The sequence below is a fragment of the Carlito syrichta genome, unplaced genomic scaffold (genome assembly GCF_000164805.1).
Source record: "Carlito syrichta isolate Samal-C Ts95f unplaced genomic scaffold, Tarsius_syrichta-2.0.1 Scaffold306519, whole genome shotgun sequence".
Lineage (NCBI taxonomy): Eukaryota > Metazoa > Chordata > Mammalia > Primates > Tarsiidae > Carlito > Carlito syrichta.
In genome coordinates, this window is record NW_007250615.1 from 6,458 (window position 1) to 25,612 (window position 19,155).

At 36.9% G+C, this 19,155-nt stretch overlaps 1 protein-coding gene across 1 annotated transcript in view; it reads right to left on the bottom strand.

Moving 5' to 3' along the window:
* Positions 1–359: 359 nt before the first annotated feature.
* LOC103265396 (neurobeachin) overlaps positions 360–19,155 on the bottom strand; it is a gene marked incomplete at its 5' end in the record, with an annotated part of 269,835 nt that continues 251,039 nt past the window's right edge. The window contains 2 exons of the mRNA XM_008063067.1: positions 360–582; positions 3,947–4,055. Of these exons, the coding sequence (XP_008061258.1) occupies positions 391–582; positions 3,947–4,055 (301 nt within the window). The remainder of the gene's footprint in view (positions 583–3,946; positions 4,056–19,155) is intronic.

Consider the following 19,155-nt stretch of genomic DNA (forward strand, 5'->3'; position numbering starts at 1 on the left):
AACAAACATGTGAAAACATGCTATTTTCCACAGTAAATGCTTTGTACAAAAAATGAAGAATGATACAAATTTGGTAAGTGGTAAGAATCGGCTCTAAAAGATTTTTAAAAAGCCACTTCTTATAACTAACGCTCACATTATATATGAGATAGCAGTTAAAATACTTGCCTGAACAAATTTTGTATTATGTTACATATTAATTAGAAATAACTTCCATCGCGGCTACTTTACAACATTTAGAGGCTCTACTAAACATTTCTAATAAAGCAGATTAAAGATGTCACGAAGAAATTCAAGCAAAATTTTGTATCTTAAATCACATTTTCTGGATAATTATTAAATTTGTAGTTGCATTTTTATTTCCAATGATGATAATTAACCTCGGAGTCATCACTCACTCCTGATTATGACATACCTATGAGAAACGGCTCCCCAAGCACCATGCTTGTTGGTGAGAATATTGAGAATCTTCTGTTTCAGTTGGTTGGCTGTCACATGATCTCGGTGCTTAGCGGCGCTAATGAGATGGTCACACATCTTTTCTTCCTCTCTTCTATCAGCTGCATACTGGGCACACTGCGACTATAAAGAAATACAAACGATGTGCAATGATAAACTTTCTTACTGTGTATACAAAAGAAATGATGCCCAACCTTCAGTGAAAGGATAGTAACAACTCAATTTTTTAACATTCAAATAATGTAATCTTTTGACACTTTATTGTAAAGAATATATATAGTCACCTTTGAAATATAAAATATGTTTTCTAAAGTATATGCAAAATGATTTGGACAATGCTAAATAAAGCAATTAGTGATTTTTTAATGGTTCTTTCCAACGCTGAAAAATCTAATTTTAATGTACTCCAAAAATAATGAGTTTAGAAACACAAATGTTTATAAAAATGTAAATTTACTTTTTTATGTAGTCAGTACAGTATGTCTCACTTAAAATAGAGGTGTGTTCTTAATTACTGTCTATAAATTTAAAAATTTATCATTTAATGTATAGATTTTCAGTTCATATATGGCAGTATGACGCAGAAGGACAAGCAGTCATTTAAGAATTTACTAGACCTGGATTTTAATTCACACTTTATGCTAATTACTTATTATTTCATTGAACTCAGTTTCATATTTGCAAAATGAGGAGCTGAGACAAAATTTTTCTGTGATCCCTCCTATGCTGAAATTTAATGTGTTCCAAGGGTCTTATAAGAACTACTACCTGAATCTTATCTTCTTGTTTTCCACGATAAACAGTTATCAAGCCAGCTCTCTGTATTCATACTTACTGGAGTTAGCAAAATAGCTGATCATGGGTTACTTTGTACAGCAGAAAGGTTCAATATGAACATAAAGAGGAACATTTCTTAAATCATAAGTTTGAGTCTTTTTATTGCAATTTTTATACAGAGTAGCTTGACTGTAAGTTTTAACATCAGCAAGTATGTAATACAAGTTGTAAAACTAGGAAAAAACGTCTCCCACACTTGATAAAATACATATCTAGTTCACATTCATCATGACTATGCACAAAACTACTTCATGGAAAGTATTTAAACATATCCCTTCCATCTATCTATTGATATAGACTACTACCCACAAGTCATCTCTTCTGGACAAATAACTTCACAGTAGTCTAAGAAGGATTAATTCATTTTCCAATTTATCTTTTTGTACAGGGAATCACCAATTAGTACAATGATCTACCTCAGTAATGAGGTTAATATTTCATTAGCTCATTGGAGAGTAAAATTAAATTTTCATTTTTCTTCCTTAACAATTACAGTAGTTACCTAAAAAAATCTTAGCTGTGAAGTATTCATCTAAAATTAAATATACTTTTCCTCCTAATTACAGGCTATGTGGGGCATACAAAAATTCCTCAAAAAGTCTTAGTAAAATATCATGACTTTTGTAAAGTCTTTTACAATTTAAAAGTAATAAGTGTCTGGTAAACTACACACACAGAAACACAGTCACACATACATCAATGCATTCACTAATATAGCACTAACCTAAAGAGAACAGATGGAATCATTTGGGTTAAAGAATAATGTACATTCTTTTTTTTAGTTGGAGTCTCACTCTGTCACCCAGGCTGGAGTATAGTGGCATGCTCACAGCCACTGCAGCCTCAACCTACTGGGCTCAGGTGATCCTTCTGCGCAGCCTTCCAAGTAGTTGGAACCACAGGCATGTGCCACCATGCCTGGCTAATTTTTTGTTTTACTGTAGAGACGAGGTCTCATCATGTTGCTCAGGCTGGTCTTGTACCCTTGAACTCAGGCAATTCTCTCACCTCTGCCTCCCAAAGTGCTGGGATTATAGCCTTGAGCCACTGTGCCCGGCTAAGAATAATGTACATTCTTAAGTAACAATGGCAACATACTCAAAATTAGATTTATATTAATATTATGCATCATGAATACAAAATCTAAAGAACACTGTTTTCAGGTCCCCTTGAAAACCTCTTATTACCCTTAGTCAAGCATGTACAATTGGAGTGATCTCATCCTTGAGTGGGTAAAGACTGGTGTGTGTTGGAGGGATGCAGTAAAACAATTGTATTCTTTTAATATATAAAGCACAAATGCATATAGTACACAGATATGCAGCACTGTAGTGGTATTATAATTTCATTGTCTAAAAAGATTCCTAGGGGAACAATCAAATAATTTTTTTAAAAGGCTCAGAAACACTGCCCTTAGCTTAAGACCACCTCGGTTAATATGTCTTAAAGCTCATAACTAATATCTAGTGCTTGAAAATCTATGTTAAATGTTTTCACATGACAAGTATTGATTTGCTTATATCCCCACAAAATATCTTGATTTTCTTAGTGGAAACGGGATTGACTCAAAATTGATCCTGCATGGAATTCAACTAAGATTCTAAATCTTATTCACTAACACACGTTGAAAATTAAGTTACTATTCCTATTTTATTGAGTTCTGACATATCTTATTCCTTAATATATTCTTCAAAGAACAGTTGTTCAACCATATCTTTTCACTCAAATTTCTGCATGATATCTGATAAATAGCCCATGTTGTTCATTATTGAAGTGATATGAAACCTTACTTTCATAAACACTTAAAGATCACTATACTTTTATCAAAGTTTAAAATGCCTGGAATCTTTTTCAAAATAAGATTGTTGCAATTCCACAAGACAAGTGCCAGCCGTCTCATCTGACCAAATGAAACAGAGATTATGTTTATGAAAGTCACAACAGCTATTTTTCTGTTTCATGCTTCTCAGCTAGCTAAGTTAGAGATCACTAGGCCTAGTCTATCAACTTGTATGACTCAGAGAGTTGCTTCACTGAGATAAAAACCTCATCAAAACTAGAATTGTGGGCTCTGATTTCTAGCCATACCATACTTGTTAGCATGCTGTATCAGAATAAACTGATGGAGTCATTTATTACTTTCAAGGCTGACCTAAGCCAAACACCAGATCAGCTAAATATTTCTGAAACCAATTTTGCCTTGTAAATTGAATGAACTGAAACACAGAGTAAGAAGTCTGTTGAATCCTATATGACTTTATCCATATAACTGTATCATATACTTATATCTATGTAGTGATATATAAGCCTCTGTTAGTTTAAAAACAACCAAATTAATTGTATTTTATAATTATAAAATCCTCCCCCCCCATATATATACATTTGCATTTACTCTTAGAATAAGTTAGAAAAACTTCAGTCTACCAAGTGGTTAGGAACAGGGCAGGAGAAATTTCTTCATGTTGTAAATAGGGTAAAAATAAATTATTGCTCCATGTCTGACATTGACTAAAACTTTTAAAAACAGGAACAGGAATGCCTTCGGTGAATGTGACCTCTTGAAAAACAACTTCTTATGTAAGGGCACAGATGGGTGATGGTTGAGATGTGTAACAGCAAAGTAGACTTCAGTCTTCTTCCAAAATCTTACCTCAAATTCTGCATGTTTATGCACATCCTCAGCTCTCTGCCTGTTCAAAATGAACTCAGCTTCATTCGCGACACGAACGATATGGTCCTTCATAGCATGGCACAGTAATCTAAAAAGAAAAGCACCTTGAAAATTATGATTCTTAACAGTTCGGGTTAGTTCAACTTTTTTCCATCATCAAATGCCAATATTTCAAATATTAATTATGCACACATCTTAGATAAATCTAGATTATAAAGTTAATATGTTTTAAGTTGTAATTCAATAAAATCTGAAATAAATATGTTAGGAAGTTGTTACAGCAGTGTTTCTGTTCAACTGTGTGTCTTGTGAACCAGTGATACAGTTAAATCAACCGTTAACTCAAAAATCAAGAATTTTGGTGAGGGTATTTAAAAACAGTTAAGCAACAGAATTCACTGTCTTGGAAGTAAATTTTCACACATAAGTAAGAGACCACACGGTTAACAGACTGGATTCTTGCTTTAATGAATACGGATGATAGGATTAAGTGGCATCTAAAATTCCTTTAAATGCTGAGATTCCAAATTCTAAGATGGAACCACAGTGAAATAGTTTTTTTTTTTTTGAGTTGGAGTCTCACTCTGTCGCCCAGACTGGAGTGCAGTGGCCGCTCCCGGCCACCGCAGCCTCGACCTGCTGGGTTCCGGTGATCCTTCCGCCTCAGCCTTCCAAGTAGCCAGAATTACAGGCATGCGCTACCACACCCGGCTGATTTTTTTTTGATTTATTGTAGAGATGAGGTCTCACTGCCCAGGCGGGTCTTGAACCCGCGGGTTCAGGCAATCCGCTCACCTCAGCCTCCCAAAGGCACGGGATTACAGCTGAGCCACCGAGCCCGGCTTGTGAAATAGTTTTTAAGGAAAGTAAATATGGGGTGGAATATTTTAGCTATATAAGTTATTTACTTGAGGATTCAAACTGCTTTTTAAAATGTATAATAACATTTACAGTGAAAGGCCTCTGACAACACCCCCTGTTCACCTGTTACTCGTTTTTTGTGTTTGTTTTCACAGACTTCTTAAATATACATAAAAATAGATATATTCTTTTCTGCCACTTTCTAACATGAATATTAGTATATAATATACTCTGTTCTGCACCTAGCTTTTTCATATAGCAACATATCCTGGTGATCGTTTCATATCTACACACGGGGAGCTTCTTCAGACTTCTTTTATAGCAAGTGGCAGAGTTGATTTCCAGAGATGGCTGCAGCAGTATTTCCCACCCCACATTCCCTTTTACAGTGTGACTTTGCCACTGCCCCATCCAAAAGTGGAGTCTTTCCCCACTCCTCTCAGATCTGGGTGTGCCCTGAGACTTCCTGGGAGGAACAGAAGACAGCAGAAGTGATGCTCTGTGATTCCTGAGGCCAGGACATGAAGTGCCTGGTAGCTTTCAAGACTTTCTCTGTTGGAACTCTTTCTTCTGGAGTCTAGTGCTACATGGAGGGGCCCACATCGTGAGGAAAAGAGAGGTGCTGAGGCCCCCAGCCCTAGATGAGCTGTCAGCTCACAGTCTGCCAGCCAGGCCACTACAGACCCAGCTCACTCCACCTGGAGTCAAGGAACTGCTCAGCTGAGCCCAGTCAAGGAGAAGCACGAGAGAAAAAAATAATTGTTGGTGTAAGCCATATGATGATGAAGATAATGTTTATTATAATCGTTAATATTGTTTTCCCTTTTGTCAATTAAAATCATAACTAGGTCTTACTTGCATCTTCTTAAATAGTGTCATTTGCAAAAAGCAATTACTATATGTTAAAAACAAATAATATTTGAAAAGTTAATGTTAACTTCAAGTCTTCTGAGTTTTCCATAACAGGAAAACTTATAAAATAGTTTCAGTTCCTTTATCTATGTCCTTTTAAAATTTTATTCTAATACTCATATTCAGTTTAACTCTCCTGGGATTTTAATCAAGAATAGTATTTTCTAGGTCAACATTTTTAATTTTCACTGCTCATTAATGAAATTAATCATTTTTTTCTAGCTCCAGGTGTCATAAATTTCAATCAGAAGATAATAGACTTCCCTTTGTTTTAATTTGTATGTTTACTAAATACCAAGTCCTATGTTCTTTACTACACTCTATCTACATATGACAGACTTTCTACTTCACTGATAAACACATATAAGCAAAAAAATTATCATGTATCCTGATATTTCTAAATTAATGGTTAAATATCATTTTAATTTAATTAATTAATTTGAGTCCTGGTTTTAATCTGTTTCCCAGGTTGGAGTGCAGTGGCACAATCATGGCTTACCGCAGCCTCGACCACCTGGGCTCAGGCAATTCTTCTGCTTCAACCTCCAGAGTAGTTGGGACTACAGGCGTGTGCCACCATGTCTAGCTAATTTTATTTTTGTAGAGATGCTATCTCTATGTTGCCTAGGCTGGGCTCAAGGATTGCCTGGGCTCAAGCAATCCTTTCACCTCGGCCTCCCAAAGTACTGGGATTACAGGTGTGAGCCATTGTGCCTGGCAAATTACAATTTTTTTTTTTTTTGAGTTGGAGTCTCACTCTGTCGCCCAGACTGGAGTGCAGTGGCCGCTCCCGGTCACCGCAGTCTCGACCTGCTGGGCTCCGGCGATCCTTCCGCCTCAGTCTTCCGAGAAGCCAGAATTACAGGTGCGTGCTACCACGCCCGGCTAATTTTTTTATTTTATTGCAGAGATGAGGTCTCGCCTGCCCAGGCAGGTCTCGAACCCACAGGCTCAGGCAATCCACTCACCTCAGCCTCCCAAAGGCGTGGGATTACAGGTTGAGCCACCAAGCCCGGCGCAAATTACAATTTTAAAAAGCTACATATATCTTTGAGGCGAGTCTTACTGTACTTTCTATGCATCAAGTTTGGCTTTCATAGCTCTAAGTTTTAATATCTTTCCACCAAATTATTTGTGTGTATCTTCCACAAAAACTGACAAGTAAATGGTTCTGTTATTTCAAGGAAGCAGTATAAATTCTGAGCAGCACTGAATTCAAGTTAGTTCATAATAGAAATCTTGCCCAAATTCTTGACTGCTGTGATAGAGATTAAATTACTCCTTGATGAGATTTGGGATTAAAAAAAAAACCAAAACTACTCTGTCACTCTAGGACCCCGATGGAAACGTTCTGGCAGTAACCGAGGTGCCACTTAAATCTTGCACAGCAGCAGGATTAGGTGGAGACACTTCCTGAACATTTGCAACAGTAATCTCTCCAATCACTTGAGAGGGACCAAGCACACTCCAATGGCATGCTGGCTAGTGTTCAGTCCCAAAGTTAGTCACACTACAGTTTACTAAAATAATACGAAGATTGTGGGAATGTGTTAGAAATGACAATACTTAAGAAAAAAGATCCAAACTCATCTGTAAATAATGTTGGAAGGCAAACAGAGAGTCTTAATCTCAACCACTGAGGGAGGTGGAAAAGTCGAAGCTGTTAAAGAAAGACTATCATGTAAACTCCAAATATTTTGTGATGAGATTACTGGCCTATGTTTTGCAGACAGGCTTCAAAAGAGAGATGTGAAATACTGGAATATTCAGTTCGATGGCTTTGTCTAGTACATGCTGAAGGCTGAAGGAAGCCAAGGAGAAATCTAATATGTGCAGATTAGTGCAGATTACAAAACTTAAATAGATTAGCAGGAGACAGCAGGGAAGGAAGGGTTCAGGGTCTGGCTGGCTAATAGGCCCCATTCCCAGGAGCAAAACAGCGGATCGGCAGAGCAAAGAGGTGGTGTAACAAAAGACTTCTTGCCTCAGACACATGAGAGATACCGCATCAGTTATCTGAAAGTCTGTCCCCCTCTCTTGAGCACTTATGAGTTATATATCAACTAATTTGTGTTGTTTTATAAATATGAGGAGAAGGCATTTTTCTATCCGACACTTGCAATCGTTCTGGGTGATCTTGTTATCCACACGAAAAAGCATTCACCACGGCAGCTCACAATTCCTTGATCTTATTAATTCCAAAGGCCTTCCATTCTCCCTCACTTCAAGAAATAACACTACTGGTCATAAGCTACTTTGCTTAATTCCTTAAAGAGTCTACCCTTAGATCACAAGTTTCTACCTTGGCTGCTTTCTTCTCTCACTTTTCTTAGTCCTTCTCCGCCATCCCAGGCAAAAACAACATCTTGACTTCCTCTAACCTCCAGTTCTTCAATCCCTCTATTTTTTTCTTAGTCCTTCATCTTCTGCCAAAATTCATTTCCCTTCCCGTCAGCCTTAGATGCCATGATCCCATTCTTTAGCCACTTATCTTGCAACAGCTTCACTTAACTCTTAATCTATAGAGTGTCTTGGCTTTGAGAATATGTAAACCTGGATTAAGACACTCCCTCCTCAGTCCTATATCTGGATGGCTCAGGAAACTAAGACAACCAAATTTCACTGATGATGAAATCTGTATTTCTATTTCACGGTCAATTTTTTTTAGCAATCAAGAAAATTTTATATGAAAATCAGAATTGTGATATAGCAGCAGAAACACATCCAAAAATGTCGACACCAGCAAGGATAATCTTTGACTGCCAATTGCCTATAATTCAATCAGACTTGCTGCATTTTGGTCAAATTTATAGGTTGTGGCAAATAGAATAGGGAAAAAAGATAGAAGAAACTAAAATGTTTTTGTTTACTAAGTTTCTCAATGTCAATTGCTTATTTCTTGAGTTTTTTTGTTTTTGGTTTTTTTTTTTAGTTGGAGTCTCATTCTGTCACCCAGACTGGAGTGCAGTGGCACACTCACAGCCACCCCAGCATCGACCTGCTGGACTCCAGTGATCCTTCCTCCTCAGCCTTCCAAGTAGCCAAAATTACAGGTGCACACTACCATGCCCGACTAATTTTAAAAAATTTTTTAGTAGAGATGAGGGCTCGCACAATTGCCCAGGCGGGTCTTGAACCCGTGGGCTCAGGCAATCCACTCACCTTGGCCTCTCAAAGTGCTGGGATTACAGGCTGAGCCACTGAGCCCAGACAATTTCTTGAGTTTTATATCTTTTTTATTATAGAGATGTGGGGTACAGTCAGGATTAGCTACACAGGCAGGCTGCATGCAGGAGAAGTTTGGACCTCCAACTGGTCCTCATTTCTCCTGGTTTAGGACCACGTACCCTTTGTGATGTTATGTGCCCCTCCCCTCCTCCAGTGGCAGTGTCTATCAACTGCCAATTCTTCCTTTGTGCTAATGTGATTAACATTCAGGTTCCAGTTAGAGCGAGAACATACAGTATTCAGTTCTTTGTTTCTGTAATAGATGTTCATCTCCATTCAATTTGCTGTGAAGCCCATGATTTTGCTCTTCTTTAAGGCAGAGTAATACTGCATCATGTATATGTACCACATTTTCTTTACTTAGTCCACTTTTGATGGATGGGGGGGTTGGTTCCATGTTTTTGCTGTTGTGAACAGTACAGCTATAAACATATGTGTGCAGGTGTTTTTTTTGTAGAAAAATTTATGTTCCTCTGAGTATATTCCCAGGAGAGGGATTGCTAGAAGGTATGGAAAGTCAATTTTTAGTTCTTTTAAGAATCACCACTGTTTTCCACAGAGGTAAAACTAGCCTGCACTCCCACCAACAGTGTAAAAGCGTTCCCTTTGCACCCTCACAAGCATCTGTTGTTTTTGATTTATTGATGAGGGCCACCCTTACTGGAGTTAGTTGGTATCTCAATGTGGTTTTGATTTGCATTTCTCTGCTAGTAAGTGAGTCTGGGCATTTTATCATGTATCTGTTTGCTGCTTATATATCTTCTTTTGAGAAGTGTCTACTCATGTCTTTTACCTACTTTTTAATATATTATTATTTTTTATATTAAAGACGTGGGGTACAATTCAGGGTTAGGTATACAAATGTTGATTATGCAGATACCCTTATTGATGAGGTGTGCCCCTCCCTACCCTAGCAGTCTCCCTCAACTGCCAATCCCACTCCCCCTCCCCTGGCAGTTTCCCACTACTGCCAATCCCTTTCTTATAGTATTATGATAATTGTTCAAGGTCCGCTTACGAGTGAGAACATATGGTACTCTCTTCTTTGTTTCTGTGATAAATCATTGAGTATGACTGACTCTAAATCCATCCAAGTTGCTGTGAAGTCCATATGTTTGTCCTTCTTTATGGCTGCATAATATTCCATTGTGTATATGTACCACATTTTTTTTTCTCAAGTCCAGCTTCGATGGGCAGCATGGTTAGTTCCATGTTTTTGCTACTGTGAATAGAGCTGAATAGAGCTGCAACAAACATATGTGTGCAGGTACCTTTTTTGTATTTGAGTTCCTCTGGGTATATTCCTCATAGGGGAATTGCTGGATCATATGGAAGATCAATTTCTAGTTCTTTAGGAATCGCCACACTGTCATCCAAAGAGGTTGTACTAGTTTGCATTCCCACCAGCAGTGTATAAGCGTTGCTTTATCTCCGCATCCTCACCAGCATCTGTTGTTGTTTGGTTTATTAATGATGGCCATTCTTACTGGGGTTAGGTGGTATCTCAATGTGGTTTAGATTTGCATTTTTCTGATGATGAGTGAGGCTGAGCACTTTTTCATGTGTCTGTTGGTTGCCCACATATCTTCTTTTGAGAAGTGTCTATTCATGTTTTTTGCCCACTTTTTAATGGGGTTGTTTTTTTCCTTTCTGCACATGGCACATTTGAGTTCCCTGTAGATCCTGGATGTTAGGCCACTGTCAGATGCATAATTCACAAATATTTTTTCCCATTCTGTAAGTTGTCTCCCCACCCCATTGATGGTTTCTTTTGCTGTGCAGAAGCTTTTCAGTTTGATGAGGTCCCATTTGCCTATCTTAGCTTTTAAGGCATTTGCTTTTGGAAATTTGGTCAAAAATTGGTTGTCTACTCCACTATGTATAAGAGTGTTTCCTACATTTTCTTCTAGGATTCTTATAGTTTGAGGTTTTACATTTAGGTCTTTGATCCATTTAGAGTTGATTTTTTAATATGGTAATAGGAAGGGGTTCAGTTTCATTCTTTTGCCCGTGGCCAGCTAGATTCCCAACACCATTTGCTAAATATGGTCTCCTTTCCACAGTGGTTGCTCTTGAAGGCTTTGTAGAAGATGAATTTGTCAAGATCAAGTTTTTGCTCCCATAATCTCTGTCCTGTTCCGCTGGTCTAGGTGTCTACTCTTCTACCAGTACCAGGGTGTTTTGGTTACTGTAGCCTTGTAGTAAAGTTTAAAGTTTGGAAGTGTGATATTTCCTGCTTTGTTCCTTTTGTTGAGGATTGTTTTGGCTGTTTATGTTCTTTTTTGTTTCCATATGAATTTCTGTATCATTGTTTCCAGGTCTGAGAAGAATGATGTTGGTAATTTGATGGGTATTTCATTGACTCTGTAGATTGCCTTGGGTAGGATGGACATTGTGATAATATTGATTCTTCCAATCCATGAGCATGAAATGTTTTCCCGTTTGTTTGTGTCACCCTTGATTACGTTGAGCAGCACTTTGCAGTTCTCGTTGTAAAAGTCTTTCACTTCTCTGGTGAGGTGGATGCCAAGGTCTTTCTTTCTCTCGCTCTCTCTCTCAAGATATAGGATCATATTGCCCACAAAGAGGGATAGCTTGACTTCTTCCTTTCCTATTTGAATACCCTTTGATTTCCTTCTGTTGCCTCCTTGCTCTGGTTAGGCCTTCCACCACTATGAAAAACAGGCGGGGGGAGAATGGGCTTCCCTGTCTAGTTCCTGTTCTCAGGGGGAATGCTTCTAATTTCTGTCCATGGAACAAACTGTTGGCTGTAAGTTTATTATAGATGGCTCTAACTGTTTTAAGGAATGTTCCTTCTAGGGGTTCAAGAGTTTTTATTGAGAAGTGATGCTGGATTTTGTCAAGTGCTTTCTCTGCATCTAATTTTATAATCATGTGGTTCTTGGTTTTTCACATTTGTCAAGGTGCTGAATTACGTTTATGGTCTTGTGCATCTTGAAGCAGCCCTGCATCCTAAGAATGAAGCCCTCCTGGTCATGTTGGATGATCCTTGAGATACGTTGTTGGATTCAATTTGCTAGAATAATGTTCAGGATTTTTGCATCTGTGTTCATCAAGGAGATTGGTCTGCAATTCTCTTTTCTCATTGGGTCTTTGCCAGGTTTGGTATCAGTATGCTGTGGCTTTATGAAATGAGTTGAGGAGCATTCTGTCTTTCTTGATTGCCTGGAATACTTTCAGTAAGACTGCTGTCAGTTCCTCCTTGTATGACTTCTAGAATTCAGCTGGGAAGCCATCAGGTCCAGGGTATTAATTTGGTAGATAGATTTATGACTGAGTCGATTTCCTGGATTCTTACTGGTCTGTTTAGACTTTCAATTTCTTCTTGTTTCGACCTTGGGAGGTTGTGTGATGTCAGAAAGTGCTCCATTTCCTTTAGGCTTTCTATTTTATTTGCATACAGGTTTTTAAAGTAATCTCTGAAAATCTTATGAATTTTATCAGGGTTAGTTGTGACTTCTCCATTTGTATTACTAAATGTATTTATCTGGGCTTTCTCTCTTTTTTAAAGTCAATTTGGCTAGGGTGTCCATCATTCTTATTTTTCCTTTCAAAGAACCAGCTTTTTGTCTTATTGACACTTTCTATGATATTTTTGTCTTCTATGCCCTGCAGTTGCAACTTTATCTTGGTAATCTGGATTCTTCTGAGTTAGCATTTTGCTGCTCTTGCCTTTCCAGCTCCCCTAGGTATGACGTTAGGCTGTTTACTTGTGATCATTCTCTTTTCTTGACGTGTGTGTGCAATGCTATGAATTTTTCTCTTAATATTGTTTTCATGGCATTCTGAAGATTCTAATGTGTTTTCATTTGTTTCCTGGAATCTTTTTATTTCTGTCTTGATTTCTGTGTTGACCCAGAAGTCATTCAGCAGTGTGTTGTTTAGTGTCCACGTCTTTGTGTATTTTGGGGATCTTGTTGGTGGTGATATTTTACTCCACTGTGACCTGAGAAGATACATGGTATTGTTTCAATCTTTTAGAATTTATTTATGTTTGATGTATGTCTGATAATGTGATCAATCTTGGAGCATATTCCATGTGCTGATAAGTAGAATACAGCAATACTCTGTTAGTTGGGTGAAGTGTTCTGTAGATGTCTATTAAGTCCATTTGGTTGAGCATCCAGTTGAGGTTCTGGATCTTATTGATTTTTTGTTTCAAAGATCTATCTAGAGCTGTTAGTGGGATATTTAAAAGTCTCCTGTATGATTGTGTGAGGGTCAGTGTCCTCTCAATTTACTTAGTTGATTTATAAAACCTGGTGCTACTGTGTTAGGTTTAAATATGTTTAGAATTGAGTATTTCTTGCTAGTAGATTGAGCCTTTTATCATTATGTAGCATCCTTCTGTATTCTTTATAACTTTTGATGGCTTGAAGGCTGTTTTGTCTCATATTAGAATAGCTACTTCTGCTTTCTTTTGTTTTCTGTTTGCCTGAAAGTTCATTTTCCATCCTCCAACTTTGAGTCTGAGGGTGTCCTTTGCTGTGAGGTGAGTTTCCTGGAAGCAGCAAACTGCTGGATCATGCTTTTTGCAATCCAAATTGCCACTCTATATCTTTTCAGTGGTGCATTTAGTCCATTCACATTCAGGGTGATTATTGAAATGTGAGAGTTTATCCCTGTCACAGGCTCTTACAAAGCTGCTTTGTTTTCTTTTAACTTTTGCATTTCTATATCTATATGTTTTTATTTTTGTGGGTGCTCTGTATGCTCTGTTAACTCTGTTTGCCTGTATTCTTATGATATGCATGGCCTTGTTTTTTTCTGTGCTCAACATATTCTTAAGGATCTCCTGAAGTGCTGGTAGTAGGCAGCATATTCTCTTAAGGATTGGATGTCTGGAAAGGATTTTAATGCTCTGTCACTGATTAAACTGAGTGTGGCTGGGTAGGAAATTCTTGGTTTAAATTGCTTATCTTTAAGAACATTAAAAATTGGAATCCAATCCCTTTTGGCTTAGAGTGTTCGTGCAGATAAGTCTGGAGAGACACTGTTTGGTCTTCCCCAAGTCAATTTTTTTTTTAGTCAGGTTTTGAGAGGTGGCACGGATGTCTTTATTCTCTTAACCTCATTCATTTAAAAGCAATGATTGTATATGTAAAAACAAACAAACTGCTGTACACTTTGTTTATCAGTGTCTTGCTGCTTTAACAAATTGTTTAACTGCATTATATATTTATATATAAATACACTGACATATGTATGTGTGTGTGTGTGTGTATATATATATATATATGCCAAAGCAAATATTCAGGTTTTCTGTACATTTTCTTTTTAAAAATATTCAATATTCACTTCTATTCCTAGTTTGCTAAGAGTATTTTTTAAAATCATAAATGCTACTAAATTTTACTAGATGCATCCGCACCTACTGAGATGATCACAAAGCTTTTCACCTGTAATATGACACATGAATGACAATTTTAGACATTTTAAAAAACAATGAATAGATTGTTTATTCCTGGGATAACTATCCCTCACCTCTCTCCTCCAGTCCCTCCATCTAAAACATAGTTATATATTTTTATACACAGTTGAACTGGGTTCTGAGAAGATGTTAATTAGTACTGGTACATCTACATTCATGAGACTGGTCTGTGATTTTCCTTTCTCCCACACATCTTGTGAAGATCACACTGGTCTCAATGAGAAAGACAGATCATCCCCTCTGTCTCTGCTCTTTAGGAGTTTATGTAAGGTTGCAACACTGTTTTACTTGAACATTTGGTAAAATATACCAGTAAACCATTTGGGTTTAGTGTTTTTTCTGTAGGAAGATTTTTACTGGTTAACTTTCTTTCATTCTTAAATAACTATTTAGGGTTTTGTTTCTTCTTATTCAGTTATCGAAAGTTATATATTTTCTAGAAATTTACTCATTTCATTTAGACTTGTAATTTTAATAGTATAATGTTTTGACAGCATTCTTATTTGTTTTCTAGTCTGCTTTAGCTATGATTATGCCCCCTTTTCAAACCTTATATTTGCATTTTGTTGTTTTTAATTTGTTCCTGATCAATCTTGGGAGAGTTCGCCTTTTTAGTATTATGGCTTTTTAAAAGAATAAACCTTTATCTCTGTTGATCTTCTCTGTTGTATTTTATTTTTCTATTTCACTGATTTCTACTATGCTCTTTATTAACAACTTCCTTCTACTTTGTGAAGGTATTCTGTTCCTTTTCTAACTTGGACTACTTTTTCCTAATTGGAGATTTGTTCATTAATTTTAGTTTTTTTCCCTCTAATATAAATTTTTACACAAATACATTTATTTCTTTGTTTCTTTTTTCCTTTTTTTGTTTTTGTGGGGGACTCTCTTATTGTCTAGGCAGGAGTGCCATGGCAAGTCACAGCTCACAGCCTTGGCCTCCTGGGCTCAGGTGATCCCTCCACCTCTGCCTCCAAAGTAGCTGGGACTAGAGACACATGTCACCATCTCAGCTATTTTTTAAAATATCTTGTAGAGATGAGGTCCCACTATGTTGCCAAGACTGGTCTCAAACTCCTGAGCTCAAGCTTCCAATAGTGCTAGGATTACAGGCATAAGCCACTGTGCCCACCACATTTATTTTCAAGTTTCATTTTCCTTACGTTCTAGAAGTTTTTGTATTTAGAATATCAATTTTTATTTAGTTCTATGTATTTTTGTCCTTTTTTGCTTTTTCTTTGAAAGAGAAGTTACCTGAATATTCAAAATTTGTCCATAATAATGAGGATATTTTCAATATAATTTGTCTTGCACTTGCCTTCAAATGTAAACATATAGTGGTCATATATCATGGTATTTACAACATCTATTCCTAGTATTTGACAAGATTTGTTTTATGATCTAGTTATGTGATCAGATTCTATGCTTGTTACATGTTTACTTGAGAAGAATATGTACTTTATGGTTAGGTGAAAAGTTCTACATGTCATTAATACCAAACTTGTAAATTATGCTATTCAAATCTTTTATACAGTCACTGAATTTCTTGTCTGCTGGACATTTTAAGATAGGAGTATTGAAAACTTCTACGAAACTGGCAGATTTGTCATTTTCTCTCTGATGGTTCATCAATTTTTGTTTTATAGACTCTGAAGTTATTTAAGAGATATTTAGAATGGCAGTATCTTACTGATCAATTTTTCTTAAGTTTATTACTTAGTCCTTCACTAATAACAGTTTGCCTTAAAATCTTTTTAAAAATATTAACATAGCTATGTCATCTGAATCCTTTTGTTAGTGACTAGAATATATCTATCATTTTACTTTCAGCACTCTTTAGGCTTTAGGTATGCCGTTAGTAAACAGAACACAACTGGATTTTCAAACCGATCTGAAAAATTCTGTATTTAATTGAAAATTATAGTCCATTTATATTTATTGTGGTTATTTATATACTAAACTTAATTCTAACCTAATACTCTACATAATTTCTAACAGACCCAATTTTTAAATGATTTTGGGGGGAATGCTGGGAATGAAAGTTTTTGTGTGTGTGTGTTTGGATCTCTCTCTGTCACCCCAGTTGGGGTACAGTAGATCATAGCTCTCTGCAACTTCAACCTCTTGGGCTTAGGCAATCCTTCTGCCTCAGCTTCTCAAGTAACTGGGACTACAGGCACACACCACCAAGCCTGGCCAACATTCATAATCATCTATTTTAAACATGATAGACATTAAGTGGTATCTAATTGTGGCTTTGATCTGCATTTCTCTATTGACTAATGACACTTTGGCTATTCTGTGTTCCTTGCAATTCCATATTAATTTGAGGATCTGATTGTCCAATCTGAAAAAAAATAGCTGAATTTGAAATGTAGAGATTACAATTACTTTATAGAAAATTTGAAACTATTAAGATTATTAAGTCTTCCAATCCATTTACATGGGAGGTCTTTCCACTTTTTTTTAAAGCTTTATTAATTTCTTTCAACAATGTTTTGTTGTTTTTAATGTACAAGCCTTGAAACTTTCTGGCTGAATTTATTCCTCCTAAGTATATATTTTTTAAAAAGCTAATTGTAATAAAATACACATAATATAACATTTGCCATCTCAATGACATAATGGTATTGTTCAGTGCACTAATCATGCTCACATTATTTTGCTACCATCACCACTATCCATTCACAGACATTGCTTCATTTTGTAAAACCTAAACTTCTTATCTACTCAGAGATACTTCCTAATTACCTGCTTCTCAATTCCCCAGCCCCTTGCAACCATCAGCCTACTTTTGGTCTCTCTGAGATTGACTAGGCTAAGTATCTCATGTAAGTAGAATCATGTGGTCTTTTACTACTAGCTTACTCTTTTAGCATGATGTCTTCGAGGTTCACCCATGTTGTAGAATGTTAGGATTTGATTCCTTTTTAAGGCTGGATAATATTCCACTGTATGTATAAATAACTCTGTTTCTTCTTCATCTGTCAATGGACATTTTGGTTGCTTCAACCTCTGATTACTGCAAATAATACAGTTAAACATGAAGGTACAAATACTTCTTGGAGTCACTGCTTTTAATTATTTTAGGTATGAATGCAGTGGCAGAATTGCTGGATTATATGGCAATTCTGTTTTTAATGTTTTGAGGACCTGCCATACTGTTCTCCTTGGCAAATGCACCATTCTACAGTCCCATCAACAGTGTACAAGGATTCCAATTTCTCCACATCTTTACCAACACTTATTATTTTCTGTGCTTTTTAAAAATAGTATCCATCCTAATAGGTATCAGGTATCTCACTAGAATGTGGCTTTGAATTTCTATAATGATTAGTAATGCTAGGCATACCTTCATGTTTAGTATATTTTATTCTTTTTTTTTTTTTAAAAACCCTATCTCTAAAAACAAAACAAAACAAAAACAATCAGACAAACACTCAGTTTTTAGGGTTTTGGGATTTGGAAATTGTGAATATGAGAGTGCAGATAGGTAGTAACATATGGGAAATTATTGGCAATGGTGTTTTCTTATCTCATTCCTTATTGCTGTCATCTTCTGTCCCATGGTCTCTCCCCCAAAGCCATCTTCTATATTAGGATCTAGCACTAAGGTGACCATTCATCCCTGGTTAAAACAGCAAACACATTAGTAACAACAATAAAATTAAACTAAAGCCTTCAGTGGTTTTCTGTTGACTAGTTACTAAAACCCGAGTGGTTTGCCCTGACCATGGACTTTCCATAAAGTTGGACCCAGTCTTGTTTTCAGCCTTATCTTGTGTCTCATTCTCTGTCACACACTCTGAATTGCAGTTGGTCCACTCAGGGCTCACAAAAGACTACCTATACCCTCCTGCCCTGTACATGTTGTCACACCACTTTTTCATAAAACACCCTACTCTCTCCACCCCACCATCTCCACTGATCTAAGTCTCAGTACATTTCTTTTTTTTAACTGTATTTTGTTTTATTTTATTTGAGATGTGGGGTACAATTCAGGGTTAGGTACCTAAGTGGTCATCAAACAGGTGAAATTTGGGCCACCCATTGGTCCACACTTCGTCTGGTTTGGGACCAGGTATTCTTATTAATGTTATGTGCCTCCACTCTCCCTTGGCAGTGATCTGCTATTGACAATCCCTTTCTTTCTTTTTTTTTTTTAAATCAATATTTTTTATTATGATATTGTGAGGTACAGTTAAGGGTTAGGTATACAAATATGCTTCATTCAGGCCCCCTTGTTGATAAGAGGTGCCTCCCTGTACCCAGACAGATGTTTACTACCATTAGTCCCATCCCCCTTCCCCTCCCCCCCATAGTTTCCCACCACTGACAGTCATTTTCTTATGGTAGTATGTTGGATGATCAAGGTCCACTATATGAGTGAGAACATGTGATACTCAGATCTTTGTTTTTGTGAGAGGTCACCCAGTATTACAGACTCTAGTTCCATTCAGGTTGCTGTGAAATTCAGAATTTTGTTCTTTTTTATGGCTGTATAGTATTCCATCGTGTATATGTACCACATTTTTAAATCCAGTCCTCTGGAACAAGACAAGGATGCCCATTCTCACCCCTCCTGTTCAATATAGTATTGGAAGTCCTGGCTAGAGCAATCAGAGAAGAGAAGGCAATCAGGGGTATCCAAATAGGAAAAGAGGAAGTCAAATTATCTCTCTTTGCAGATGACATGATTGTATACCTTGAAAACCCAAGAGAATCTGTCAAAAAC